The sequence below is a fragment of the Aptenodytes patagonicus genome, chromosome 3 (assembly GCF_965638725.1).
Source record: "Aptenodytes patagonicus chromosome 3, bAptPat1.pri.cur, whole genome shotgun sequence".
In the NCBI taxonomy this organism is placed as follows: domain Eukaryota; kingdom Metazoa; phylum Chordata; class Aves; order Sphenisciformes; family Spheniscidae; genus Aptenodytes; species Aptenodytes patagonicus.
In genome coordinates this window covers 36,046,219-36,072,222 of record NC_134951.1, presented here as the reverse complement: position 1 = coordinate 36,072,222, position 26,004 = coordinate 36,046,219, and the positions used below count along the sequence as shown (strand labels likewise).

The 26,004-nt window shown below is 38.3% G+C and overlaps 1 protein-coding gene across 34 annotated transcripts in view; it reads right to left on the bottom strand.

The window, feature by feature from the left end:
* The window catches only part of RIMS1 (regulating synaptic membrane exocytosis 1), a 356,593-nt gene that overhangs the window by 58,713 nt on the left and 271,876 nt on the right, over positions 1–26,004 (bottom strand). For 24 of the 34 annotated variants that reach the window (XM_076333069.1, XM_076333034.1, XM_076333035.1 and 21 more), the window contains one exon: positions 17,023–17,189. The exons of the other annotated variants lie outside the window; for them this stretch is intronic. In XM_076333069.1, the coding sequence (XP_076189184.1) occupies positions 17,023–17,189 (167 nt within the window). The remainder of the gene's footprint in view (positions 1–17,022; positions 17,190–26,004) is intronic. 34 annotated transcript variants of the gene reach the window in all.

The window sequence follows — 26,004 nt, the reverse complement described above, 5'->3', positions numbered from 1 at the left end:
GACATGAGATAATATGCTGGGATAAAGCTGTTGTATATGAATAGCTGTGCATGCACTATGTGATCATACCAATTGAAAAAGGGAATTAAACTGCAAAATATAGACAAATACTTTCAGATATTACAGCAGGGATTATCCAGAAGGAGGGATATGTCCAGCACAGGCAGCATGATGGTACTCCAGTGCCAGAGTTGGTGGAAAAATCCCTTCCTTTTCCTCCCACTGTCTATTTATATGTGAGTTTCTTACGCTGTGTTATGGTTTGGGTAACCTGTCCTCAGCTATATTCTTTTAGCTTTCTTAAATTCTGACCAGCTCACAATGTGACAGTTTATTGCCAACATAAGGTCCTTTAGATCAGGAAGAATTTCATAGAATTTTACCTAAATATACCCCTATCAAAAACGTGTATCTTTTTAACTTAACAGCATTATACTAATAGCCAGAAACAAGAAGAGAGGACGTTATTGCATATGCATCTATCTACGCATACATACAAACACATACAGAGTATGTCAACCATGCCCCTATACAAAAACTGAGAAAGAAGTAGACATACTCCCTACTTCTCAGACAGCTGGGAATGCAGATGAGACAACGAAGTCTTAAAGCTTCCCAATGCTGACAAGGTTCCTAGAGAGGTTTTATCCTATGGCTTTGCCTAAAAGTCTTGATCGGGCTTTTTGCTGCATAAGTACTCTTTCTTTGCAAGAACGAACACTATTACCATCCTGAAGTTTTAAAAAGATGCTTCTTCATTTCTCAGATCTGATGACAGCTAGAACACAATTGTCCACATCTGTGAAGCTCTTCATCTTTGCTAACCCTGCTAGGGAATTTGCATTAGCCACAAGTTGCATTTTGCACTACATAAAATTTGTATTATTTTTTAAGACAATTTGGCTTGGACTGTTTGGTCTTACATCCATACTTCTCAATTTTAAATTGTTGTATTTTAAGCAAGTAGCAGTCATACTACTACTACTCAACACAGTTACACTGAAGACTGACAAGTTTTCCATCAGCTTGAAAACTTTGTTGTGTGTAAAAAATTGAAGAGTAGTGTAACCATTTAAAAGACCTCTCTGTATTGACAAGTATCAGTTACCCCTTTAGGGGGAAGCTGAATAAAGGTATCAGTATGTTAAGCACAGAAAACAGTCAAATGCCCAGCTTGTAAATAAAAAGGTGAACTAGTGTGCTTTTTAAACCCAGATTTAAAATGTTACCATTATGCTAATGTTTTCCAGAGCATAATGTTCTAACTAATCATAAAAAATTTACTAATGCTTGTAAAAATGTATCACTATCTCAAGTACAGACTTGTTAAAGAGTTTCAAGTGCTATTTATCACACTATCCTCTGAAAGTCAAATTATTTTTTGGCTTATAAACTTCCAATTCAGAAAAAAGACAAAAATTAGTGAACTTTATTTTTTAACTCAGATATGAAATTTCTGAGCTTTTAGCTTTATTTCCTGTGTTCCTTACACAATCCTTAGAGCTTCTATCACTCATTCCCCTACTAGCTCATGATGATGAATTTCAACCAGAACTGATCCATTGGGAAGGAGTTGAAGATACCAAGGTTTTACAAGTTTTGTGAGTCTGATAACTAAGCAGGTAAGAGCTACATTAAATAAGGTGCCCTGCTGAAGAAAGGCTGCTGTATGATCTCAGTACTTATCTATTCTCTTTGGTCTGCCAGGTGGACACTCTGGGTAGGGGAAGGTCATGGAGGAGGGAGGTGAGTGCAGTGTGGGCTGCTAGGTTGTGACCCTCCACTAATTGAGTTGTTCCAAAATGTCTTGTATGCATGGTCTTTTCACTGCAATAAATATTAAAGTTTAATTGAGTTTGAGTAATTTATTTTTATCAACCCTCCATCTTTCAGTTATTACTTATATATCTTTTGTGAGCACAGCTCTAATGCAAACATGTACCAGGGACACTCACACGTACTTACGGATGCAACACACAGTGCAAATGAGCATACTAAATGTGGAAAGCCTACATCAAAAAAATTTAATCTAGTACCCACTGTTGATGGTCCTGATTTCACCTCATTTTATTATTGCAGTAGGAGTTTGATTAGCAACTATGGAGTGGGTAAGTTTCATTGATGATTTTAAAGCATCCTATGCTTTGAAAAATACTGCTTCTTATAATGCTACCCCATATGCCATTCTCTGCATTATTAATAGTGGGAGGCTCTTTGGATTGAACAAATGCTAACACTAGTCACATAGTAAAATGTTAATTTAAACATCCTATTTTTAAATAAAGACTTTGCAATGGAAAATTCCAAGATCAAAAGCAATCTTCTGAAAACATAGCAGACATATGGCTATGAATCCAATGAAGGCTTTTATCGTTTATTTTTAATAGTAATAAGTAATAGTAATAAGTCCCATGGAAAGTCTTCAGTCTGTCAGCAGCACTGGCTACATTATGGATGCTCCCATTTCTAGCTATGGGAGGGAAGATGTTCTCCATTGCAATATCAACTAATTAATCTCACTCAGTATTTAAACACAGAACTATAAACCACTGAAGCAACTGCACAATAAATGTTGCTTAGTACTTTATATAAGAAAATGAGTCTCTACTTAGTGACCCTAAATGTCTTGTTTACAGCAGAAACCTTGACTACAAAGAAACAGTCATACACAGACAAATTATCAGCAATATAATTAGTGTCATAAATACAGAAGTTGTCTTTTGGTATTTATAACAGTCTTTTTTTATACCAAACTGGAATTCCATTACTGTTTTAGTCATGCTGTACAAAAGCTAAAGCAGTATAATATCTTAGTTCTAATACTGACTTTAATAGCTTGCATTTGTAAATTACAAATAAATAATTGTTAAAAAATACTTGGGAAATCAAAGCAGGTGGTTACTATTGCCATGTGTTCAATTAGCTTGTTAATACAAGTGCTGAAAGAGTCTAATTCCTGAAGCTAATGGGAATGGAAAAGTGCTTGACAATTCCACGCAAGTGCTCAAGACAATGCAGAAGTCCAGCCAGCCAGAATAAAACATACAAACAAGTGTTAACATCCTGATTCAGCATAAGTGCTGCCATGGGCTTGAATCTCTTTCCAGCAAAGCATGTGTGGTGCAGCACAGGCTATGTACCTCACTGAACCTGTGTACAAAACACTAATCACAGCCCTTCATTGGTTGTGGGGAGTGCTCATTCATCCTTCATTGAAACCATTTGGTTCTTCTTGCACACGTAGTCTGTATCTCACTATCCTTCCCTTTCCTTTACTGCTGACGGTCACTCATCAATGTTTGCTACTATTGTGCAACAGAAAAAGCTATTAATCATCTCCCATTTATTCTCTCCTCCCCATGCACAGCTAAGATTGCTGATATGATGATATGCTTCAAATGCTCAATTCCCTGCAAATTTCCCCCAAATATCCATCTTAGTACAAACGTCAACACGACAAAAGCAAACAGCATGAAGAGATCTTCCGACAAAGAATCAGACCACCGTGCTCTGCTGGCGATCCCTTGGTGATGTTCACTGTCAATATACAGAGTGACTATTTAAACATTTTGAGATGCCAGTTCACCAGCGAATCCCAGCAATTTGAGCTCTGTAATAGTGCCTCAAACCAAAAACTCCTTTCTTTCCATGAAGAGGAAACTGGCCTCAACACTAGGTCAAACTGGGCTGTTAACTCATAGTGTGTCTGTTTTGATGACTCTGAGCTGGATGTCTGATCTGCCTCTGCAAAACTCTCTCCTTCCTTACTCTAAATTCTAAGGGCCTGTGAAGTTAAACCAGAAAGAGTGTGCAAGAAAAAAAAATAATCTATGTTTTGCTGCTCTATTAGAATCTCTGGGTCACACACAGAGTATGACCCTGGAAGTTAGCTGGGTAAAAGAGAAGAATCAAACTACAGTGAAGTCTCTCTTATATTACTTGCATTGTTTTATTTTTTGGGCATGACAAAAAATGGTGGAGAGACTGGCCCAATGTTTCCAGGGAAGAATGAAAATTAGCAATAGATTCTTCTTTAAGGTGAAGCAGTTTAAGGTAATTCACTCTTCTGCTTAGAAGCAAACAAAATCTCCCCACCAGTCTAAGCTGAAAAAATGGACGACAGGAGGTTCTAGAAACAGAAAGTCATTCAATACATGTCATCCTGGGGAACACTGTGCATTGTCCCCACTAGCAGGAGATACGTTTGAAGACGGGCCAACAAAAGAAACAAATTTTTATCTAACTTTAAAGAGTTCAGTTCTACTCAATATATTATTAAGAGAAAAATTACATAGGTTAAAAAACTTTGGCCTTTGGAAGCCATCAAGTACTAGAGGACTATAATGTAACAGGCAATAGTATAATAAAATGCAGTTGCTACACACTGAAGTTAGAAAACAGGTATTGAGTTCCTAGGAAGTTGAGAGACTTTATATGCTTACAAATGTTACACAGTTTTTCAGTTACAGCTTACTGAACTGTAACTCAAAACCTAAAAGTTAATCTTGTAGGTTAAAGTGTGAGGCTTGAAATTTGATTCTGAACTATAATAACTATTAAAATCAGTATGATTTAATTATTCAAATTAGAAGGAAGAACCACTTATTTCTGATAATCTGTTATTTGTACATTTATGCACAAAAGAAATATATTATTGCATTATAAATACATTAATTACTTTAATCAGTGTAGCTCAGTTCTAGTATCTGATATTTCTTTCTTAGAAAGGAGGGATTCCTCTTTATATAGAAGATAAAGGATTTCATACTTATGTGAAGTACAGCCTAGTCACCTTAAAAAAATTTGTACCTGAAAATTATAGGATCTACAAGTTGTCATGAGGAAGAAATACTCAGGTCAAGAAATACTCTTCAGTGAAGCTTAACTTTCAGAGACATAATTTAAAAAATAAATTTGGAACACTCTCATCCTTTTGAACATTAAAAATCATGAAAATGAAAAGAAAGCTTCAGAAAAGAGGACAACTTCAGTATTATCTCCCCAAAGCCATGCCAGTTCATATTATGAACAGAAACGCGTATTGTTTCAATGAGCGCCTTTGCACTGGGGCTTTGACAGTTGATTAAAAAAATCATATTGAAGTATGGATTCTGATGATCCACAGTCCAGCTGATAAATTACAACTGCAGCCATCTATAAATTTGCAAGTGCTTAGCTATGCAGGCTTTGAAGCAGATATAATATGGAAGATGAATAGCAAATGAGAACTTTGTCCAAGATTATTTAGAAATGTGAGAACCTGTAATAATCTGGAGTTAAAATTTCCAAAAAGAAAGGCTGATCTGATTCATATGTGAATATATATGCAGCAGAATTCATAATTTCTGGTACTGCTACAGGTATGTAATTGACTGTGTGGCGCTTTAGGCCTGAGAAATGTGGAACCGACCTTCCACAGTGACGTTCTGAAATGCTGCACATAGCAGAATTTAACCACAAAAGCAAGAAACACCCTTTTGAAAATGCCGATTAAGGACCAGATTTTCAACGTGATGCAGACTGATATTGCCACACTGCTGTTTGTGGAGCTGTGGAGACCTGTAGTCACTGGGATCTAACCCTTCACATATTGCTAACATCTACTTCTGCTGAGCAAGAGACCCAGATGAGCACACTGCTAGAACACTGTGATCATTAACACCTGATGGCATACAGCTAGGCATGCAGGAGGTATACAAGTAATAAGATTTTTTTTTAATCTGTTTGGCAGTGCTGCAGCATATATAGTATACAAGACGAATCTACTATGTCTTCTAGTATGACATCCTGAAGGCCCTCAAAATCCTAGAATGAGGAACCGCCATGCTTCCAAGTGCATGACAACGTCTCCTTTGCCAGACAAGGAACTGGGCTGATGCATCTTGCATAATTAGAATAACATTTATTTTTATACAGAATACCGGTAGTGAGAGCTATAAAAATCAGGAACATCCAATTTGGCCTAGTATACCCAAATGGGTCCCTCTCAGGCTAAGCTACAGTACTGCATATTTCACTGCAAATTTATATAGCTCAATCCTTTCTTTATATAACGTGAACTTGGCCTTAGACAGGTTTGTATAAGGAACACGGGATCAAACATATGCAAGGTACAAAAAAGTCTGTAATACTCAACACATTTTCAGGATCCTCTCCTAGGTTTAGATCATGAATGTGGCATAGTGAATATCCCACACAAAGCCAGTTTGAAACGACTTGTGAATTTGTTCCCATTTTCCAGATTATTTGCTTTTACTGATGAATAAACTGCAGTATTCTTCTGTTGTTGCCTCCACTAGTTCTGTCTGTAATATCTATAATAATAATTAAAAGATTTTACATTCTGTTTTTTTCTATGAGTGAAGAATCTTAACTACACCCTCTACACTGTAGCACAAATTCAGTATACAGATTTTAATTACTTTTGTAATTAATATGAAATGACTGGGTTTCTTTATTTCAACACAGACCTCAGTCTCATCAGCTGAAATGCATAAAAAGCCTTGGTGTATTATGTGTTCCTTGACTGTCATGACATGAAGTTAAACTTTGCTCAGCTGGCTCTGTGGTGCAGTACTGCTGCATTTCAAGTGAATTAGTGAGCTGACAAGGATGGATGCAGTCCTAGTCTAAACAGAGGGTGGGGGAAGGACTGAACAACTTTACTGCACAAGTCACATCACACACATACATTTACGATGGTAACAGGCAGCACGGTTGGGAAGGCTGAGAAGAGGTCAGAAGACCCTTCAGACTCCCTTTACTCCATTCTCCCTCATCACCATAAATTGTATTAAACTAGCTCCAATGTACTATGTGGGAGGATGGAAAACCAATGGGAGAAAAATCTCTTTCCAATTCAAAGAGTGCTCTCTGGCTACATCTCCTTGAGAGATCTTCTGCAAATCAACGCTGCTGTTTGTCCTCAATGAGATGGCAAACCTCCCATTACTTCATCTGGCTCCACACTAAAGACCTCAAGTGTTTTATGTAAGAGAGTAGCATAATAAGCAGTATGAAATGAAACTCTGGAAAGAAAGAGGGATCTATGTGTACAAATATTACTAAATAAGAGGGAGCTACAAGCACAGAAAAGCAGTCAGTCAGCACTCACCATTTCCCAGTGACCTCCAAGCAGAATGTCTCTGGGCAAGTCTAGAAGTGGGGAAGGGAGAGGTCTTATTTGAGTCACTGGGAGCCTTTGCCTGGCTTAGAGTTTGGAAGCTCATCACCTTAAGAGCTTGAAGAAGCTGGCTCCACAGTAACTTACAGGACAAAAAAGTACAACAGCATAAGGACGGTGACCCTATGCTGTGCTAGGGAGTCTCCTACATTTACATAAAGCCAGCAGACTCCCCCTCCAGAAGTGTGAGTTTCCAGAACTGTCAGAGTTACTAGGAAAGTCCCCAAATGCTTTGAAAAGAAAATATTTAAATGGCCTTATTTCTAGTTAGCTCCTTGCATAAGAGTACCATCAGCAGAAGGAATATTAGGTTATTTTCTCAGAAACTGGTGTAGACATAGCAGTGGGTACTTCTAATCCCTGCTGACAAATGGGAAGAATTGTTGGAGCTGGGCAAAAACTGTGGATCCAAAAAGTTAACGTTGCACGATACGCTAGCTATGTCATCTTCAGTTTCACAGTGACATTGACTTTTAGTGTGAATCTTCAGTCATGGTCAAACCCAACTTTAATAAGTTCATTCCTTTTAAAAGAAAGAAATGAACAGCAGATTCATTAATTAGCAGACAGTTCCTTTTCAGTACAAAAAATTAAGGATATTTGGAAACTACAGTTATATCTGAAAGCTAATTTGGATTCACCAGATCTTCCCTCTCAGCAAGTATTGCTAATTAAAACTGCAAGGAGACAGAAAAAAGACCTAAGTTTCTCAGATTTCCTCCTGGTTGAAGTGGCAAAGAGAGCCTGCAGAGAAAAGGCCAGGAGCAGGGTGCTGAAGAGAACACTGTGCCATGGTCCACACTGGTATCAGCTAGCTCTTCATGCATGCTCAATATCCAAGGAGAAAGGACTCTGAAGGAGATGCAGGGAACTGAGGAAACCATCCAGCTGTAACTATGCCTCCAAAGGCACAGCTCCTGACATGGTTACAGTTTTTAACCGTTTTGGCCAACTGCTACACAACCAGCACAACCAAGTATTATGGTTATGAAAAAAGCTAACGGACTCTTCCATGTGTTGGTTAGGGCAGAATTAATGACACTGTGCAAGAGACCTCATCTGCACTACTGGTCACACAAATTCAAGGTTCCATTCAAACTGGAAACTGGCAGAGAAGGGCTGCTAGGATGGCCAACAAAATAGAAAGGATGTAATATGGAACTGAGTAAAACAACAGCTAGTTAAACCATTGAGCTACGATTGCTTGCTGTGATACCCCAAGGAGTAAATAGAAGTGAGGAAAACCCTATATAAATAAGATGCCAATATTGGCACAGGGACAAATGTGAACAATGTGTTTAAACTCCCTATGAATAAATTTACCCTGTAACTCAAAGAAATTTTCAGAGCATCAAAGAAATTAGATTTGGAAGGCCTTCTAAAATAAGTGGGTGAGAGCAAAAGCAACCAATTAAGTTGAAGATGGATCCTGAAAATACATTAATGTGATTCAGTTCTTTATGATAGCAGAGATAGCACTGAGATACCTTCAGTGACTCCAGACAGGTCTCTTCCAGTCCCATGTTCTTATATATAGAACAGAACAGGTGTAGGGAAAATTGGCTTACAGACAGCACCTACTACAAAATAGGACTGAATTATGACCAAATATTCCCATATGTGTCACCTAATAAAGCTGAGGTTTAATGAAAAAACATTCATGAAGATCTGCTTATGTCCAGTCTGTTTAGGTATCCGTTAAAGATAAGCCTGAGGATTGGTCACCACAAGCTCATTTATCAGCTCAAAGTGGTTGATTACTATCTTACCAGGTTGTCACAACGAGCCAGAAGTAAGTTGTAGGTTTTAATCCTACTCACATGATACCAAGTAGCGTGGTCAATTTTAGAGCTTGATATAAAAAGGATGATTTTAGCACAGGGAGAAGCTTCCTAGTAACATTAACATGTTGCCGCAACAGGTAGGAAAACCAATATTCCTTCTGTTTAGCCACCTGTCCCAGTGTTCAATAAATTGTGCAGAAAAAAGGTTTTTTCTTATGGTTAAGTGGGATTTCCCTTATTTCGCTTTGTGTCCATTGCCTCTCATCCTTTCACTGAGAAGAGTCTGGCTCTGTCTTCTTTACTCTCTCTCATCAGGCATTTATGCACATTGATAAGATCCCCCTGAGCCTTCTATTCTCCAGGCTGAACAGTCCCAGGTCGCTTGGCCTCTCCTTGTATGACAGATGCTCCAATCCCTTCATCATCCTCATGGCCCTTTGCTGGACTTGCTCCAGTAGCTCCATGTCTCTTTGACTGGGGAGTCCAGAACTCGACTCAGCACGCCAGATGTGTCTCACTAGAGTTGAGTAGAGGGGAAGGATCACGTTCCTCAGACTGCTGACAACACTCTTCCTAATGCAGCCCAAGATGGTGTTGGCCTTCTTTGCTGCAAGGAGGCATTGCTGGCTCAGCAATGTTGATCAAATTAGATCAACATGGATCCTAGGGTCTTTCTTGCAAAGCTGCTTTCCAGCTGCAAAGCTGCTTTCCAGTGTGTAATGGTACATGGGGTTATTCCTCCCCAGATGCAGGATTTTGCATTTCCCTTGTTGAACTTCATGAGGTTCCTATCGGCCCATTTCTTCATCCTGTTGAGGTCCCTCTGAATAGTGTCATACCCACCTACCTATCAACCATTCCTATCTGTTTTCTGTTGGTGCACTCTGTCCCATCATCTCAGTCACTAATGAAGATCTTAAACAGTACTGCCACTATACTGACCCGAGGCGTATAACACTAATGGCTTGCCTCCAGCTGGACTTTGTGTCACAGATCACAACCCTCTGAGCCTGGCATTCAGCCAGTTTTCAATCTGCCCCACTGTTCACTTACCTAGGCTGTACTTCCTCAGTTTGTCTATGAGGATGTTCTGGAACAGAGTGTTGAAAGCCTTATCAAAGACAAGATAGAGAACGTCTGCTGTTCTCCTCATTCACCAAGCCAGTCAACTAATGAAAGAAGGCTATCAGGCTGGTCAGGCATGATTTCCCCTTTGTAAATTCATACTGACTATTCACAATCACCCTATTGTTCTGTATGTTTGTAAATGGTTTCCAGGATTATTTGTTGCATGACCTTCCCAGGGGTTGAGCTGAGGCTAACAGGCCTATAGTTCCCTAGATCCCCCTTGCCCTTCTTGAAGATAGTAGTGACAATTTCTTTCTTCCAGTCTTCAAGAACATTGCTTGGTTGCCATGACGTTCCAAAGATTATTGAGTGACCTTGCAATGACATTGGTCAGCACCAGCTCATTTAGTACTCGTGGGTGTATCTTGTCAGGTGCCAACAACTTGTACATGTCCCGTTTGTTTAAATGTTCCCTGATCCCATCCTCCTCTGCTGAGTCCTTGCTCCAGACTTTCCCTCTGGTCATCAGTGCACTCCAGAAACCTCCTGGATTGCTTGTGCCCGCTCATCCAGCAGATATCAGGATGGTTCAAGCTCCCCACGCAAACCAGACCCTGTGAAAGTTAATCTTCTTCCACTTGTTGGAAGAAGGTTTCATCTACTTCTTCTTCCTGACCAGGAAGTCCATAGCAGACACCCAAAACAACATGACGTTGGTTGGTCCTCTAATCCTGACCCATAAACTCTCAGCTGGTTCATCACTCATCTCTAGGCAGAGCTCCCTGCTCTCTCACATAAAGGGCAACACACCCCTTCCTTGCCGTGCTTCCATGGATCAGAGCTCTCAGTCAGATGAGCTATCCCACCATATCTCTGTGATCCTGATGAGATCATAGCCCTGCAGCTGCACAACATACCTCTAATTCCTCATTTGTTCCCCATGCATTAGCACACAGGCCATTCAGACAGCCACCCAGTTGTATTTATTTCCCAGAAAAGGTATAAGAGCTTCCCGCAACTGCTCTCCTCTCAAGGACTTGCTTATTCATGCGCATACACTCAGGGTGGGCTCCTTCCTGCCCTGTTTTCTTGATTATGAGGTCCTGCCTGTCTACATCACCCTGCACCCTTTGCTTGCCAACTCATCAACCACTTCCTCACTTGATCATATGTTGTCATTTTGCTCCACTGTTCCATTGCTCCTAATTCAAAGCTCAACTGTACTAGTGCTAAAGTTGTACTGTACTGAAAAAATAACAGCTACATACAAATTGTGTGTGCTGTTCGGGAAATTGGGAATGAACAAGTTTGTCAGAGAGAACCAAAGAAGTTTTTTTCCTTCAGTAATGTACTGAGAACATACCTGAATCCCAAGAAGCATATATAGGTTTGAGATACAAGCCATTCAGTGGCATGGTATAAGTGAAAGAAATTGGGACTGGTTTAAGTCCACTGTTACAACCTATTATATTATCCTCTTTCTTTGATAGGCCTATTTAAAATATTTTAATGAAACTTAAGCATTCAATTAAGCAATGCATGTAAACCAGGTGAAAATATGGCACATACATAATTATATTACTGCATACCACACATTTATTAAGATACTAAATATAATTCTTACTAAAGATGTGATGATACTAAATGTAGTTCTTACTAAAGATGTGATTTTCAAATTTAAAATGAGGAATAACTGTGATATTCCTAATGCACGAACAATTTGTTTGGAACCCAGATACATGGAGAGAAATTCACCTTGAAAGTATTTATCTAGTCTTTCATATACTTGGCAGATTTTGTTCAATCAGATTTAAGTGAAACATCTTACAGTAGCGAACTTGCTAAATCCTCCAGAACAGAAACCTCCAGCTCACCTCCACCATTCATGACAGTTCCCTCCTTGACTTCACCAAGAAGTCTAGGTACGTTTGGTGTCTTTGCATAAACAGGCCTCTAATGAAAAATGATGCAATGACATCATTGGGCATAATTTTTAATGAAGTGAGCAAATGTCCTTCTTTGTCTGATCAAGCCCATATGGTGCTGATTATCACCATGTATTTAACATAGATTCTTATTTATCAATCATTTGCATTAAAACATGAAGAATTTCCTTCTGCTTCGTTTAGGATGTGAGGAATGTTCCTGAGTCATACACAGTAACATCTGTAGCATACACAGGCACAAAGTATTGCTTGACTGTATTATGAATGCATAAAGACCATGACTGATGAAAGCAAACCTCCATAAAGAACGACTGGTAATCTGACTTCAGTCATGAAATACACACCAACTCCAAATGCTATGGCAAGCCAAATTCACAAGCCTGATTCTGATTTAAGTCAAAAGTCCCAGAACACTTTTATTCCCAAAATTCAGGGAATATTTCGTTTCCAGAATAAAAATTCCAGATATTTGCCTGCACTTCCACTAGAGAGCATGGTGGTCAACCAGACTTCCCAGGATAGTAACATGAAAGATGTCTGGAATAATTTCATATGCAGACTAGTTTATTCACACACAGCCATTTGTTATAACATCCACCTGAAATGCTAAACAAATTAGAAATGAAGAAGCTATTTTATATACTTATATTTAGAACTCGCATCAATCATCATTCCCTCTTGCAGCCTATTGGAAGTGTTAATCAACAAAATCTCCAGACTGAAGATTAACTAATGGTATTTTCCATGCATGCTATGTCACAGCTTTCTGACAGGTAATTCAGTTACAAATATACTGTAGGAATGAAATTAGTCTTCTGCCTTAAAAGGTTTAGACACAGTTTGTCATTGATTAAAGGAAAGGGAAGATTTGCTTTCATTCTCCCTATGTTACTAACTTCTTCAGCATGCTCAAATTTCCTGTTACTACAAAACTTTAAATTTGGGAGTTTTGACCCAAAGAACAGCTAGAGTGTTATCTAGCTATTCAGATAAGATGCACAGTATTTCTGTGTTGTTCTGCATCAACTGGTTTTATCCTTGCTATTCAGATTGTGTTTTATTCTATAAAAGCTGTACATTATGAAAAGCACAATGTAATTTGAATATAAGGTAACTGAAGGAGTTAGTTACTCATTAAAATTAAAAATTGCTGAAAAAACCATGAATTGTTACACATTTATAGCTAATACCCATGCACTTTAGAGCCACAAGATAAAGAGATGTGCTTCCAGGTTTTAAAATCTTTACTGCTTGAATAAAGAAATAACTATTTATAAACATAGGATAATATAGAATACATTGTCTGAAATGATAGAATCTCAAACCTTCAAAATTGAGAGAGAAGAGAGAGAGATTGATTGTGCCTGGATTGATGGGGAAAATGCATTATCTAGCTTTTTTAAGGATCTTTCCTCTATTAGGATTTGGGAGGAAAGGTCAGGAAGCTGTTTGTGCTGGTAGAACTGGTGGTGAAGTTAGTGGATATAAACTACACTCACTATGACCTAAAACCTCTGTCCTTCTGACATTTAAAAGTAATGATACTTTGTACAAAATCACAACAGTTTGCTTTCTTAATGACAGCCCTAAAGAGGGCAGTATCTTGTATTTTCATATGTCTAGGAGCTTAAGTTATATTCCTTTTCACAGATGCATTAATATGAGGGATGATGGGGTTATCTTGACTAACAACATTAACTAAAACTACTGCTGTCTTAATCTGGCACACTTCACATTCAGAAATTTGACACCACAACTCTTAATATGAATAACTAACCAGTGTTTTTTAGCTCACGTAGAAATGTTAGAGGAGCACAGTTTCACTTCAGGTTACTAATCCGAACCCTGGAGTACTCTACAGTCATATTTCTCCATTTAATTTAATTAACTCAGCTTGCTGGTCAATAGCCCCAGGATTCATTTTCCTCTACTCAATGGAGAAAGAGACAGAGACACCCTTTCCAAAGGTGATGCAGACCAGGAATCTTGCTTGTGTATTCTGAATTTGTGTATTTTTCTTCTGGATACAAAAGGCACCTATGGATAGTAGTTGAATGACTTAGTTTAGTGAGATGGCTAAAACTGGGCCACCTCCTTTGAGTTTCTATATGCTTACTAGGTTCTTCATAGCTCTCATCTCCAGAAGGTATCTGGAGAACAAAAGTAGGTGCATAAAAAAGGCAGTTCAATGAACTTTCTGTCTTTAAACTTAACATTACACTCACACACTTGCCATGGCCACTGGGCTGACATGCTTCCAAATGAAGATGATAGTGGATATGTGGTTTCAGTAAGACAGAAGACAGGAAGTTAAAAAACGCTCTTTTCCTTGCTCCTCCTGCTCAACCATCCCATCCCATCCCATCCTGCTTGATATATTTTAACATCAGGTTCTTTGGAGGCAAAAATAAAATTTGAACTTCAAATTACTAATCAAACTTGAACTTCAATTTTCTAATTCCTTGAACTTAAAGTAATATTACTAATTAAGAGAAAGAATCCATTTCATTTAATTTTAGATGCCTAAAATTAAAACAACCAATCTAAACAAGTCATCTAGGGTTCCTTCAACAATTAATGCTAGAAAAGGACAATTCACCTGTCTTTGACATCTATCTAAAGATGAGGTGAACCATCCAAGATAATAGGTGTTTTCTTCTTTTTGATGATGACTTAGGGAAGTTAGACAAATAATTCAACAAAAACCTCATTTTTACATGAATTCCACTGTAGATACATAGTTTTTAAGGCTAAAGTTAAACAGCACGAATCTCACTCTGAAAAAATTGTTCATAATACAATCAACCCTTTCCCCAAATTAACTCTTCATTTCCATGTAATAAGTAAGCTGCACAAAGAATTGTCTAAAGACTACGTGACAGAGGCTACCAGTACAGACACGTGAGGGTAGGAAGCTGACTTTGGCTCAGATCATCAGCAAAATGCCTTCTCCTTTTTTTTTCTTCAACACCACACTTTCATTCTGACCTCTCTTGATATCTAATTCCCATGATACAACATTTTTGCAGGTCTCTAAAGACTTTGACCTTTTTATAGCGATGACAGGCAATCATCGAAAATAAGTGTGGACAACTCAAATGGAAAATTTTGAACAGTGGATGTTAATCTGCTGGATACAATGTTTTCCAACATAACATCAAAATTATTTTAAATTCCACTCCACTGCACTTAATGGTTGAAATAAGCTAATTGCAAAGATAGTACATTAGGCATCTCCCACTTATTTTAACAGGTCTTTCAGGGGAGCAAAACCACTGCCATCTTAGAAGAAAAATATTGGAAGTTATCAGTAATTTATGACTCTATTTCTTCCTCATATTTCTACTGAATGAGCTGCACTGTATATTATTGCTATACAATTTGTTCACTATGGAAGTCCTACCTGAATTTAGAGAAAATTAAAGCAAGCAAGTATAAAGTGTCTAAACCCTGAGGTATGGATTCTGTGGATGGTATCAGAAAGCGAAGGCATCTGAATTCTACTTACATGTCAGTTCAGGGGTCTAGAGTGAAGCTGAACTGGGGGGCCCATTGCAGACTTGGTTTTGTACACTACATCGGCGAATCCTGTACCCAAGGTGCTTTGCTACTTGTTAGAATGGAAGAGGTTGAACGAGAGCGAGGATTTGACCCTAGGTTTCCCCCTTTTCAGCCTCACATGAGGTTAGTGGTTCTCCTGGTTCTAATATTTGTGATCAGACATTCTGAACCCAAGGAACATTTCTGATAAAATCTGTTCAACACAGAGATATTTATGGGAAAAAATCCTATTTTGTTCAGTCTCCAAAGATACTGTGACAGGGCCTAGTTGCAAAAATTCAATGTCTAGAAAATACAGGTATTTTGGTATGACTAAAGCCCTCTGTAAGAGACGAGTACTGTAAAGCCAGGACATAATGAAATGCAGCATTTGAACACATGAATTGAAATAACTTGGAACACTTGAATAACTTTAAATACATTTACAGTTCCACCACAGTGTTCTGCTGGATTGTGGATTACTGCAGCTGTCAGGTTATTATTTCACCTGTCTGAAACATGACTTTGAATACCCTTGTGAACTTTCCTTAACAAAAAAATGAGGTGGAGCTAGTTCAGACATAGAGGCCAGTTTCTGAGTTTCCCTAACATCCCTTCCCATTGCATGAACAGATCAAAAAGCCTGCAGCTGAACTTCTCGGACAGTGAGCCTGTCTAGAAATGTTCTGAAGTACTAAATGATGCCATCCAGACTTTTATCAGACTGATTTCCTCCATAGAGATTTTTTTTTTTATAGTTCCTAATTATTCTCGTGTCTTATAACACTTAAAGTCAAGTTTTTGAGAGTTGAGACATTGGTAGATATAATCATAGACTACCCTGCCAGTCCTACAGCCATTATAGCTGGTGGGAGTTTTGTCATCAAGTTAGATGAAGACAGGAACCAATCTGTGTATCTAAAAAAGCACTAAACCGAGAATAGATTATTATCAAGGATGAAAGAGATATTTGATTATTGAAAATGCAAATGAATTAAACTACTTTTGAACCAGAGATATCAAAATTACTATACAAATACTTGTTTCAAAGCTAGTATTTTATCATATGCATGAAAACAGCAAAATAAAGGCAAGTAGGTAGGGGAATAAATACATAGACTGAAAGAATGAAAAACAGAGCTTTTATGAAAGAAAATTCTTTAGATGAAAAATCTAGTAATATTTCTGCTGCAATACCTTATTGGCATATAGATTACACTGATTCATAGCCAGCAATGAGATGATAGTGTGTGTTCAAGTTCCGCTTGCCACAAATACATTAATCTGTCATCTCCTCATAGGAAGTTTGCTTTCTGTTTTAGATGCACAACTGCAAAAATATTGTCATTTTAGGCTAGCAATGGAAGACGGTTTATATGTGCATAGACATTTTTCATAAATTCTTATGTTGTGGTCATCTAGTTTCAATAATTTCTGGTTGTATTTTCGCACTAAATGAAAGAGGGAGTGTGATACAATTGAAGCTGCACTGAGAACTCACCTGATTCTGCCCCGAGGGCGTTCAGATTGCTCTGACATAAAACTTGTGCTGCTGAGGCGTGAGGCACTGCTGGTTCGGGAAATGGCTGACACATCACTGACATCACTATCTGATGATTTGGCAGAGACGTTATCACAACTTCTGTACTGATCTGTTTGTATATTATACTAGAGATCAAGAAAAGAAAGGGTGAGGAGTATCATCAAAACATAATGCATATATTGAGACAACAAATGACCTAAGTATGACAATTCTCTCCAACTGCTTTTAGATCTAACAAAATTGTATGAAATTCAGAGAAATGCCTATATTAAATAATGCCTTTATGACTACTGAAGAAATCAAACATGGTATTTATGAACTAAATAAGACACTCTAAATAAATCACAGCATTGGAATTGAAATAGGCTGCTGGTTCTTTAGTACACTGGAACTATAATAATGAAGTATTTATGCAGTGGACAGACATCTTCTCAAGCACATGCATACCATCTCTTCGGCTACAGACCTTTTTTCAATTTTTCAAATATTAAAAAATATACTATGAAATACTCGTGCTGAGTTAGTCTGGAACAGGAGAACTGTGTATGAGTCTGAATGAAATGTAATGCTACGTGAAGCTGACATTGGGGATTGATTTCAATACCGAAGTTCTATCAGGAAAGGAAAAAAGTACATTTTCTACCACAAAATATCTCTTTGTATTGTGATACTAGAGGGCTAGTCAGGCAGAAAGCTAACCTAGCAAAAATAGTATTTGTTTGCAGGCAGATCAGTAATCTAGTTGCTTTTACATGTGCACACACATGTGAGAACTAGCAGAAGACCCAGCAGGAGGAATATGTGGACAGGGATAGAAAATATTACCCTTTTGCTAACAGCAGAAGCTTTGATGAGTTAAAACCAACTGTGACACCACACTGCCTATTACATAACGCTCATATTACTGACATCATCAGTCAGACATATATAAAGGGAACTGGGGTTGTTCAGCCTGGGGAAAAGGAGGCTGAGGGGAGACCTCATCGCTCTCTACAACTACCTGAAAGGAGGTTGTAGCGAGGTGGGTGTCAGTCTCTTTTCCTAAGTAACAAGTGATAGGACGAGAGGAAATGGCCTCAATTTGCGCCAGGGGAGGTTTAGATTGGACATGAGGAAAAATTTCTTCACCGAAAGGGTTGTCAAGCACTGGAAGAGGCTGCCCAGGGAAGTGGTTGAGTCACCATCCCGGGAGGTATTTAAAAGATGTGTAGATGTGGTGCTTAGGGACATGGCTTAGTGGTGGACGTGGCAGTGTTAGGTTAACAGTTGAACTCGATGATCTTAAAGGTCTTTTCCAACCTAAATGATTCTATGATTCTATGAAAAGGAAGTTTCAATCCTAGCAATGTCACACTTACCTAAATCTTCAGTCACACAGATATGAGGATCAAATCATTGTCAGGTTCACAAAACTAAAACCCACTGTCATTAGAGAGCAAGGTACCATTGGCTGGAAAGCGACTAAACCAGTGGTATACTTCGCAGGGCATATCATGGGAAAACTATTAACACGTGGGAACACTAGGCAGTGTTTGACAAGACACTCTAGGGAGTTCATTTTCCACATCTGTGCTCTGTAAAATTGCAAGTCATAAAAGTTTATTTATGAATTATACACAAAGCTGTGACAGTCTGTGAATATCCCCAGCTCAACTAGGCACTGGTTGCAGGCTGAGTCAGTTGGCAAATGTCATGACATAACTTTAAAAGCCTGGCAAACACAAGCTCGGGTTTGTACAGATGAATGTATCAGGCCTCCTGTCCTCCAGCCAGGTTTGTCTTCTGTTGCTCTGGTGCCTTTCAGTAACTATGTTTGAGGTCTACACAGCACACTTGGAAACCTCTTGGTAAAACATCTAAGATAAGATGAGGAAGTTAACAGGAGTAGAGAAGGGGAGAGAATAAAGAGGATACTAAGCACTAACTGTGAATATAGAAATCTGTAGGAGAAATGAAGGCTATACAAATTTAGTGTCTCAGCATGTGTTTCAGGGTTACTCGCAGCTCCTGGACAGCATACGCTAACATTAAAAACACAAACCAATTTATGAATAAAAACCTGGGGGTTTGACCTGAGGAGTGTGCATTGAGGAAACTCTTAGCAATACCCTGGGCTTGCATTGGCTGACTGAATAGAAACATCTGTGGGAGAGAAAGCTCTGGTTTACTAAAGGTAAATTTTCAGCTTCAAATACTAAATGAAACTCTGCAGATGATTTCAGAATAGCTTGGAGTGCGATGACTTTGAGCTCAAATAACACGTCTAACAGGCATTGACATGGAAACAGATGCAGCAGAACTCTGATTTAATAAAGTGGGTAACACAGAGGACTCAAGAACTCCAATATTTAAAAATATTTTCAACTACAGCAAGGATTTATTTGGAGATTCTCTTTCCAAGTGACTTTGTGTGACTTATCTGAATATAAATGACCAATGGAGTTAAGTTGAGACTATGCTGATATGTTTATTCAGACCACCTTTTGGAAATGGTTTGTAGAAGTCTGTTAAATAATTTTGCTGCTTGCCCTCTTTGAGACTGCAAAATAAACTCCGAAATGGAAATACAAAGCACACTAATTCTTATCAGCTCTATTTCATAATAATGGAACATTTAAATTTCTTTAGATGACATATTTTTCTTCTAAAGTCTAAAAAAAATTCAAAGCAAGAATAAAAGCTATGAAGACTTTTTACTTACGCTGAACATAAATGTTCAGAGGCTGGAAAACTGAATGGTTAATTTTTTCCAGTTTAAGTTAAACTGTCCCACTCCTGAGCCAGCCTTGATATTTTATGCAAAATTCCCACAGAATTCCTAATGAATCCTTTAAACTTTCCTAAAATGAGGTATCTAAAAATATGAAAAGCATCTGAACACATGGAATGTTCTGGTTTTCCATTGAGCTAAATAGAATTGTAATCTGCAAAAGAAATCATGATCCTATTAAATAATAAAATTTCTATTGATTTCAGTGAAATAGGGTTTTCACTCTTCCTATACATTTAAATTATATCTAGAAATTATTCCTCCGCAGCTGATATTTTAAAAATACTTTGTTTAAAATGTAACCATGCAGTCTCTCTCAAATACATGGGTTTTCATGCGTGGTAACAGAGTGTCTCAGAAATATCTCCACGTTTTACTTGTAGTTGCTGAAGACAATCTGACTTCCCCCCTCTGTCATTATGATGTCTATTTACTTTTCTTCCTCACCAAAAAGTCCACATTCTCTTTGTGGCCCTTGGTTTGAGAGTGCATACAGTGAACCTGGAATGGTAGGAGACGATTCATGTGGTCCCTGAGCAAGCATGACATGGTGCTGGAGAAGGCTGACACCATCTGAGGTCTCCCGTCAAGGGAACCATCAAGGCCAGATGCAGTGACTTCCTTCCTCCTGCTGGAAGCCTTTCTTCTTCTTAAGTGTTGAGGGAGGTACAGGCTGCTGGCCTTTGTCCCAAGCCACACCTGAATCTGGCTGTTTGTTTAGCACTCAATTAATTATTCAACCGCAGAATAACAAAGTTGAACACAGTGGACTATATATGCCATGTGGGGCAGCGGAAGACCCTCTGTTTCACTCGTACTGAATTTGCTCCACCCTTCATGGGCTACCTACGTGGGCTGAGAAAGATGGGGAGGAGAGAGAGAGAAAGCATCAAGCACGGTTGTCCAGGTTACTGGTTAGGATACTGGGAGAGAAGTCAGAAGTCCCAGCTTGTGTATCAGTGACTGTTTAGGGACTCAGCCTCACCAAATGACTGTTCGGTATCAGTATGAAACCATTTATTACCACAGGGTCTTCAGCCCAGGTATCATCCCCCGTAAGTGGGGGCTATGTAGATATCCTCACTTTGTCTTTCTCCCTATAGTCCAGCAGTCTGTACAAAATGGAATTGCTTTGTAAATATCAGACTGGCTTAATAGCCAGTCTTTCGTATGTCGGTAAACAGAGAATTTTATGTTGAGATGAGGGATAATGAAAAAAATGAATCCATGTCTTCCACTTGCCTTGGTATTCTAATCACAGAGCTACTGCATAAAACATGAAGCTTCACTTCCTAAATGAGATTTTCATGGCATGGTTGAGCTTTTACCACCCCTTTATAGTGTATGCCAGGGCAGCGATTCCCAAGAAACTGAAAACCCTTCCCTTCACAGAAATAGAGATTAGCACAAAAAGTGGTGATGCTGAAAGTTAATGCTGAGTGCTGCAGCGTTTACATTTTACTCCTTCTTCTGGATTTAGCTCTTCCTTCCTATAGCTACCGCTTCTACTGAATTCACTGTCCTCTACAGGAGGCATACAACTTTTTCTGCTTATTCGCTACCTACCCCTTTTCAGTAAAATCTGATAATCAAACAGTCATCTCAGCTAACAGATGAACAAAATGAAAGCAATTTTGAAGTTAACATTTTTCCCCTCAAATATAGACAGATGTAAACAGTACTCTTCCACAAATCACTGATCACTAAAAGAAGAACATTTTACTGTTGCAATATACCTGAAGAAAAATGTCCTGAGCTAAGATCCACTTATTTGGTATCTGCATTAAAGTAATGCCTGCGGGTTTCCAACTGGGCTCAAAAGTAATATGATACAGCCCTGCCCATCTAGAAAACTACTCTTCTTCATAACTCTGCATGTATTTGTAATAAATTTCCCTGTCGTGTTATATTTAAATATTATATAAAAATAATTTTGAAGCTTCAAAATAAAGTGAATTTTCAGTGCAATCACTTCTCTTTCAACTCTATATGTTACAGAGTTAAAGCTTATGTAACATTTCTATTCTGAGGTGCACCATTTATCACATTAGGAGAGTTGCTGAAGTTTGCAGCAACTCTGATAGCAATTACTAAAGAGTAGGTCTGTTTTTTCAAACATTAATAGCAGCTAGCTTCAAATGTCCAAACTATCTGCACTGCCTGCTTCTGCATTACAAAGACAGAAGTTTTTTTCAATATAACTATAAGAGATATAAACAGCTGAAATACAGTTCTTCCATTCACTTTACCACCTGTGGAGCTGCTGCTGCTTCTACACCAGCAAAAGGAGAAACAAAGGGGTACGATGAACTGCAGATACGTTAATGTCAATGGAAAGAGCATTGACGTAAACCATCACATCACTGTCCAAGTGCATTTTCTATACATAGTCCTAAGTGCCTTGCCCACCATCACATAAAACTTAACATTATCAGTCCCCTATCATTCCGAGTCTCCTCTCCAGCCCTTCCTTGTAGACATTAACTATCAAGTTAAATCCACAGAGTGCCACTGAACTAATGCCATGATTACACTTTTATGCTAAATGCTTTCCAATCACATACAGTGTTAACTGAGTTGGTAGTGCATTTAAATATAGAGTGATGTCCTTTTAAGTACGTACTACAGTGCTCTGATCAGTAACTCTCTTGGATAAACAGACCTTCCAAAAAAATGTGTTGCACATTCTCTGGAAAGCTGGAGCAGCTGCAACATGGTGTTTGTATCTGGCATCTGGAATAAAAAACTTACTGTATTTTGAATTAAGAGCCTAGTTAAGACATACTGTCATCTATATCTATACAAATCCAGAATTATGCTACCAAAGTGTTTTGACTCTTTCAAACACTGAGACAGCACAAATATGTGCATACTAGCCACCACAGCCTTACCAATATACAAGAAAGAAGGCAGACAGATGTTTAAAGCTCTTCTTTAAACTCTTTTGCCAAATCCACAGAGGGTTTGTTGGTTTGTTTGGGGTTTTTTATTTAGCATTTTAGAAATTAACTGTTTCACATAAATTATGGAGTCTTTCTGTTGGAACTGAAAGAAATAAGGATGTGAGCTCTGTGAGGGTCTCAAAACAATTAGTGGAACAGCCATCAAGACCTATACAAATGTCGTAGAGCAGAGAGTTACCTATTCAGAAATCCATTAATGGATGTTTAAAACACAGATGCTCAAAAATGTTTACACAATAACTTGCATGGTGCATGCTTGAAAAACTAGTGCTTGCTTACTGAGACTAGGAAGATTGAGAAACTGAGTGGGAGAAATTATAAAAATGGAAGAAATGCACCAGAAATGGATTGGAAATTGCAAAGGCCATGTTACGATACCTCTGAAAAAAAGGCTTGTTTCAATATAAGAGAAAACATTTAAATTTAAGGAATTAATTTTGCATACACATAATTAACTATTGCAAAGGAGATCCAGTCCATACTGAAGGAAAATTTTTGAAAGGTTGTCCTGGTTTTGGCTGGGATAGAGTTAATTTTCTGCCTAGTAGCTGGTACAGTGCTGTGTTTGGGATTTAGGATGAGAACAATGTTGATCACACACCGATGTTTTAGCTGTTGCTAAGTAGTGCTTACACTAGCCAAGGACTTTCCAGCTTCCCATGCTCTACCGACTGAGAAGGCTGGAGGTGCACGAGAAGCTGGGAGGGGGCACAGCCAGGACAGCTGACCCAAACTGGCCAAAGGGACATTCCATACCATGTGACATCATGCTCAGTATATAAACTGGGGAAAAGCTGGCCGAGGGGCCGCTGCTCAGGGACTGGCTGGGCATCGGTCAGCAGGTGGTGAGCAATTGCATTGTGCATCACTTGCTTTGTATATTCTTTTATTATTATTACTACTACTATTTTATTTCAATTATTAAGCTGTTCTTATCTCAACCCACGAGTTTTCTCACTTTTACCCTTCTGATCCTCTCCCCCATCCCACTGTGGGGGGGGAGTGAGCAAGCAGCTGTGTGGTGCTCAGTTGCTGGCTGAGGTTAAACCACGACAAAGGTTTAGAGAATTTTATGTGTAATAAACCAAGCATATTTGCAAATGCTAAAGTAGTGGAAGAATCAAATCCACGTGAGCTGATTGCTCTGAAAAGCAGAAGGGAATATTTTTTCAATGTGCAGCACAGCATAATTTCTCTAATAAATATATATACTTATTTTCTGAAGCAGTGGGCAAACACTGCTACTTGGGAAAGAAAGAAGCATTTCTCTTAAAGAGGGACAAACTCTGCTTGCAACTGCCATTTCTTTAATAGCTATTTAATATTTCTTTCTCACTATTCCAAAATGCCTATTAGAGCACTGAACATCTTTTCTTTTTTATTTAAAGTAAGTCTTGCTCCTGCAGCTTTCAAAGACTTTTCACAGGTTTTGGCAGCAGAAATTAGGAATAGCCTGAAGTCCTTGTAAGTCTCAGTCATCAGCTTTACTGCACCACCTGATATGACTTACTACATTTTCATTAGAGCTGTCTAAATCTTCATCTGTCTGGTTTATTTTCTTGACTCTTTCACCATCTTCTGAGGGTAACAAAAGACAGTAGCACAAGGTTTGCTTTAGTAACATTTTTAAAGTGATGACTATCACCCTAGTGATACGAAGCAAACAGCTACATCACTGAATATAGTACAGAGTGTTAGAATGTGCTAATATAATTTGTTCTCAGCACTTAAAAATTTATTATAGGTTGGACCATCCTATCTAGGACTACACCATTATCATGTAGAAAATACATGAAAAGTTAAAGGTTTTTTGATTTAAAGTTCAGTATAAGTCATTAATTCTCCTTACTACTGTTTTAGCATGGAAAGGAGCCGATGTCTTTCAGAACACCCGGTACCCCAAAAATATTTTTCTTGTAACAATGGACAGAGAATTTGCTTCCTTAAAGTTTACCTTTTTAAAAAATTCTGAATAAACAATACTTCAACAGAGTTCTTTCCATCCAGCACTCATCATGCTGTGATTTCAATTTTGATTTCATTTCCACATATAGTTAAAAACTAAAGATGATACTAGAAAACTTTAGGTACTAGAGGATAGGGGAAATTGGTAACAGTGCAGATTGATGTTTTCCAACAACTATTTCACCATACGTGGGATTTACATTAGCACAATAAGAAAAATATATTGAGGATCAAAAATAATGCTTATGATAACTATTAAAGAGAGTCAGGATAAAAAATATGTTTCATAATGAAAAAAATACGAACATTTGAATCAATCTGTAAGCACAGTTAATTGAAATCAGAAAATTGGCCTTTGACTATGTACAAAGGTATATGTTTGGTCATCCTGGCCAGATCGCACATTACTCCTGCAAACTTTATCAAATGCATTTTTACTATTTTTTTACCACATTACCACATTAACTGGTTGGGAAGTACCACAGAGACACACTGCATCTCACCCTCTTGTCCTGAGTTGACCTCTTGTGAAGGTAACGGCAAACCCAATATCAAATGAGGGGTTCTAATTATTATACAAATTCTGGCTTCTGACAGATGATCTCATTGGAAATTTCCATCCCAATTGTGGGGGTTTTTTTAATAGCACTGATATCCCACAATTTGGCAATTGAGGACCTAAAGCCCTGTTTCTCTTATTTCTCTTCCCTTTAAGAACTATTTCATTTAAGTTCTATGTTCACAGTGGGGTGGTCTCAAAAAAGAAACATCCTTATTAAAGTTGTCTTCATATTTAACTTTACAGTTAAGAGTTACAAGAGCTTGAACAAATCTTTCAAATCTGTTAGATACTACAAGTTAGATGCCCAATTGCCTATTTACCCATTCCTAAGTAAATTTCAGATTTTGTTTCTGCTGAGTACCTTGCTTATCCGTTATTTTAACCTGTGCCTTCGGGAGCGTGCAGCAGTTCTGCGAAACACAGGGAAGTGACCCTGGAGGGGCAGGGGCAGAATGCCCGGTGCCTGCGCTACCGCAATAAATGCCAGGAGCGTTCTGATGTCCGCAGCTGTTGAGAGCTTGACAATGTTTGTTGTTTTCTGTATGGCACTGGTTCACAAATGGAAAGTGCATCTCTCTTAAAACGTAGAAGTAAAAACACAAGCATTTAGTTCTTACCGATGTGAAGAAAGTCTTTGAAATGTGGCTCTTGAAGCATGAAAGTCTAAATTAATAAAAGCT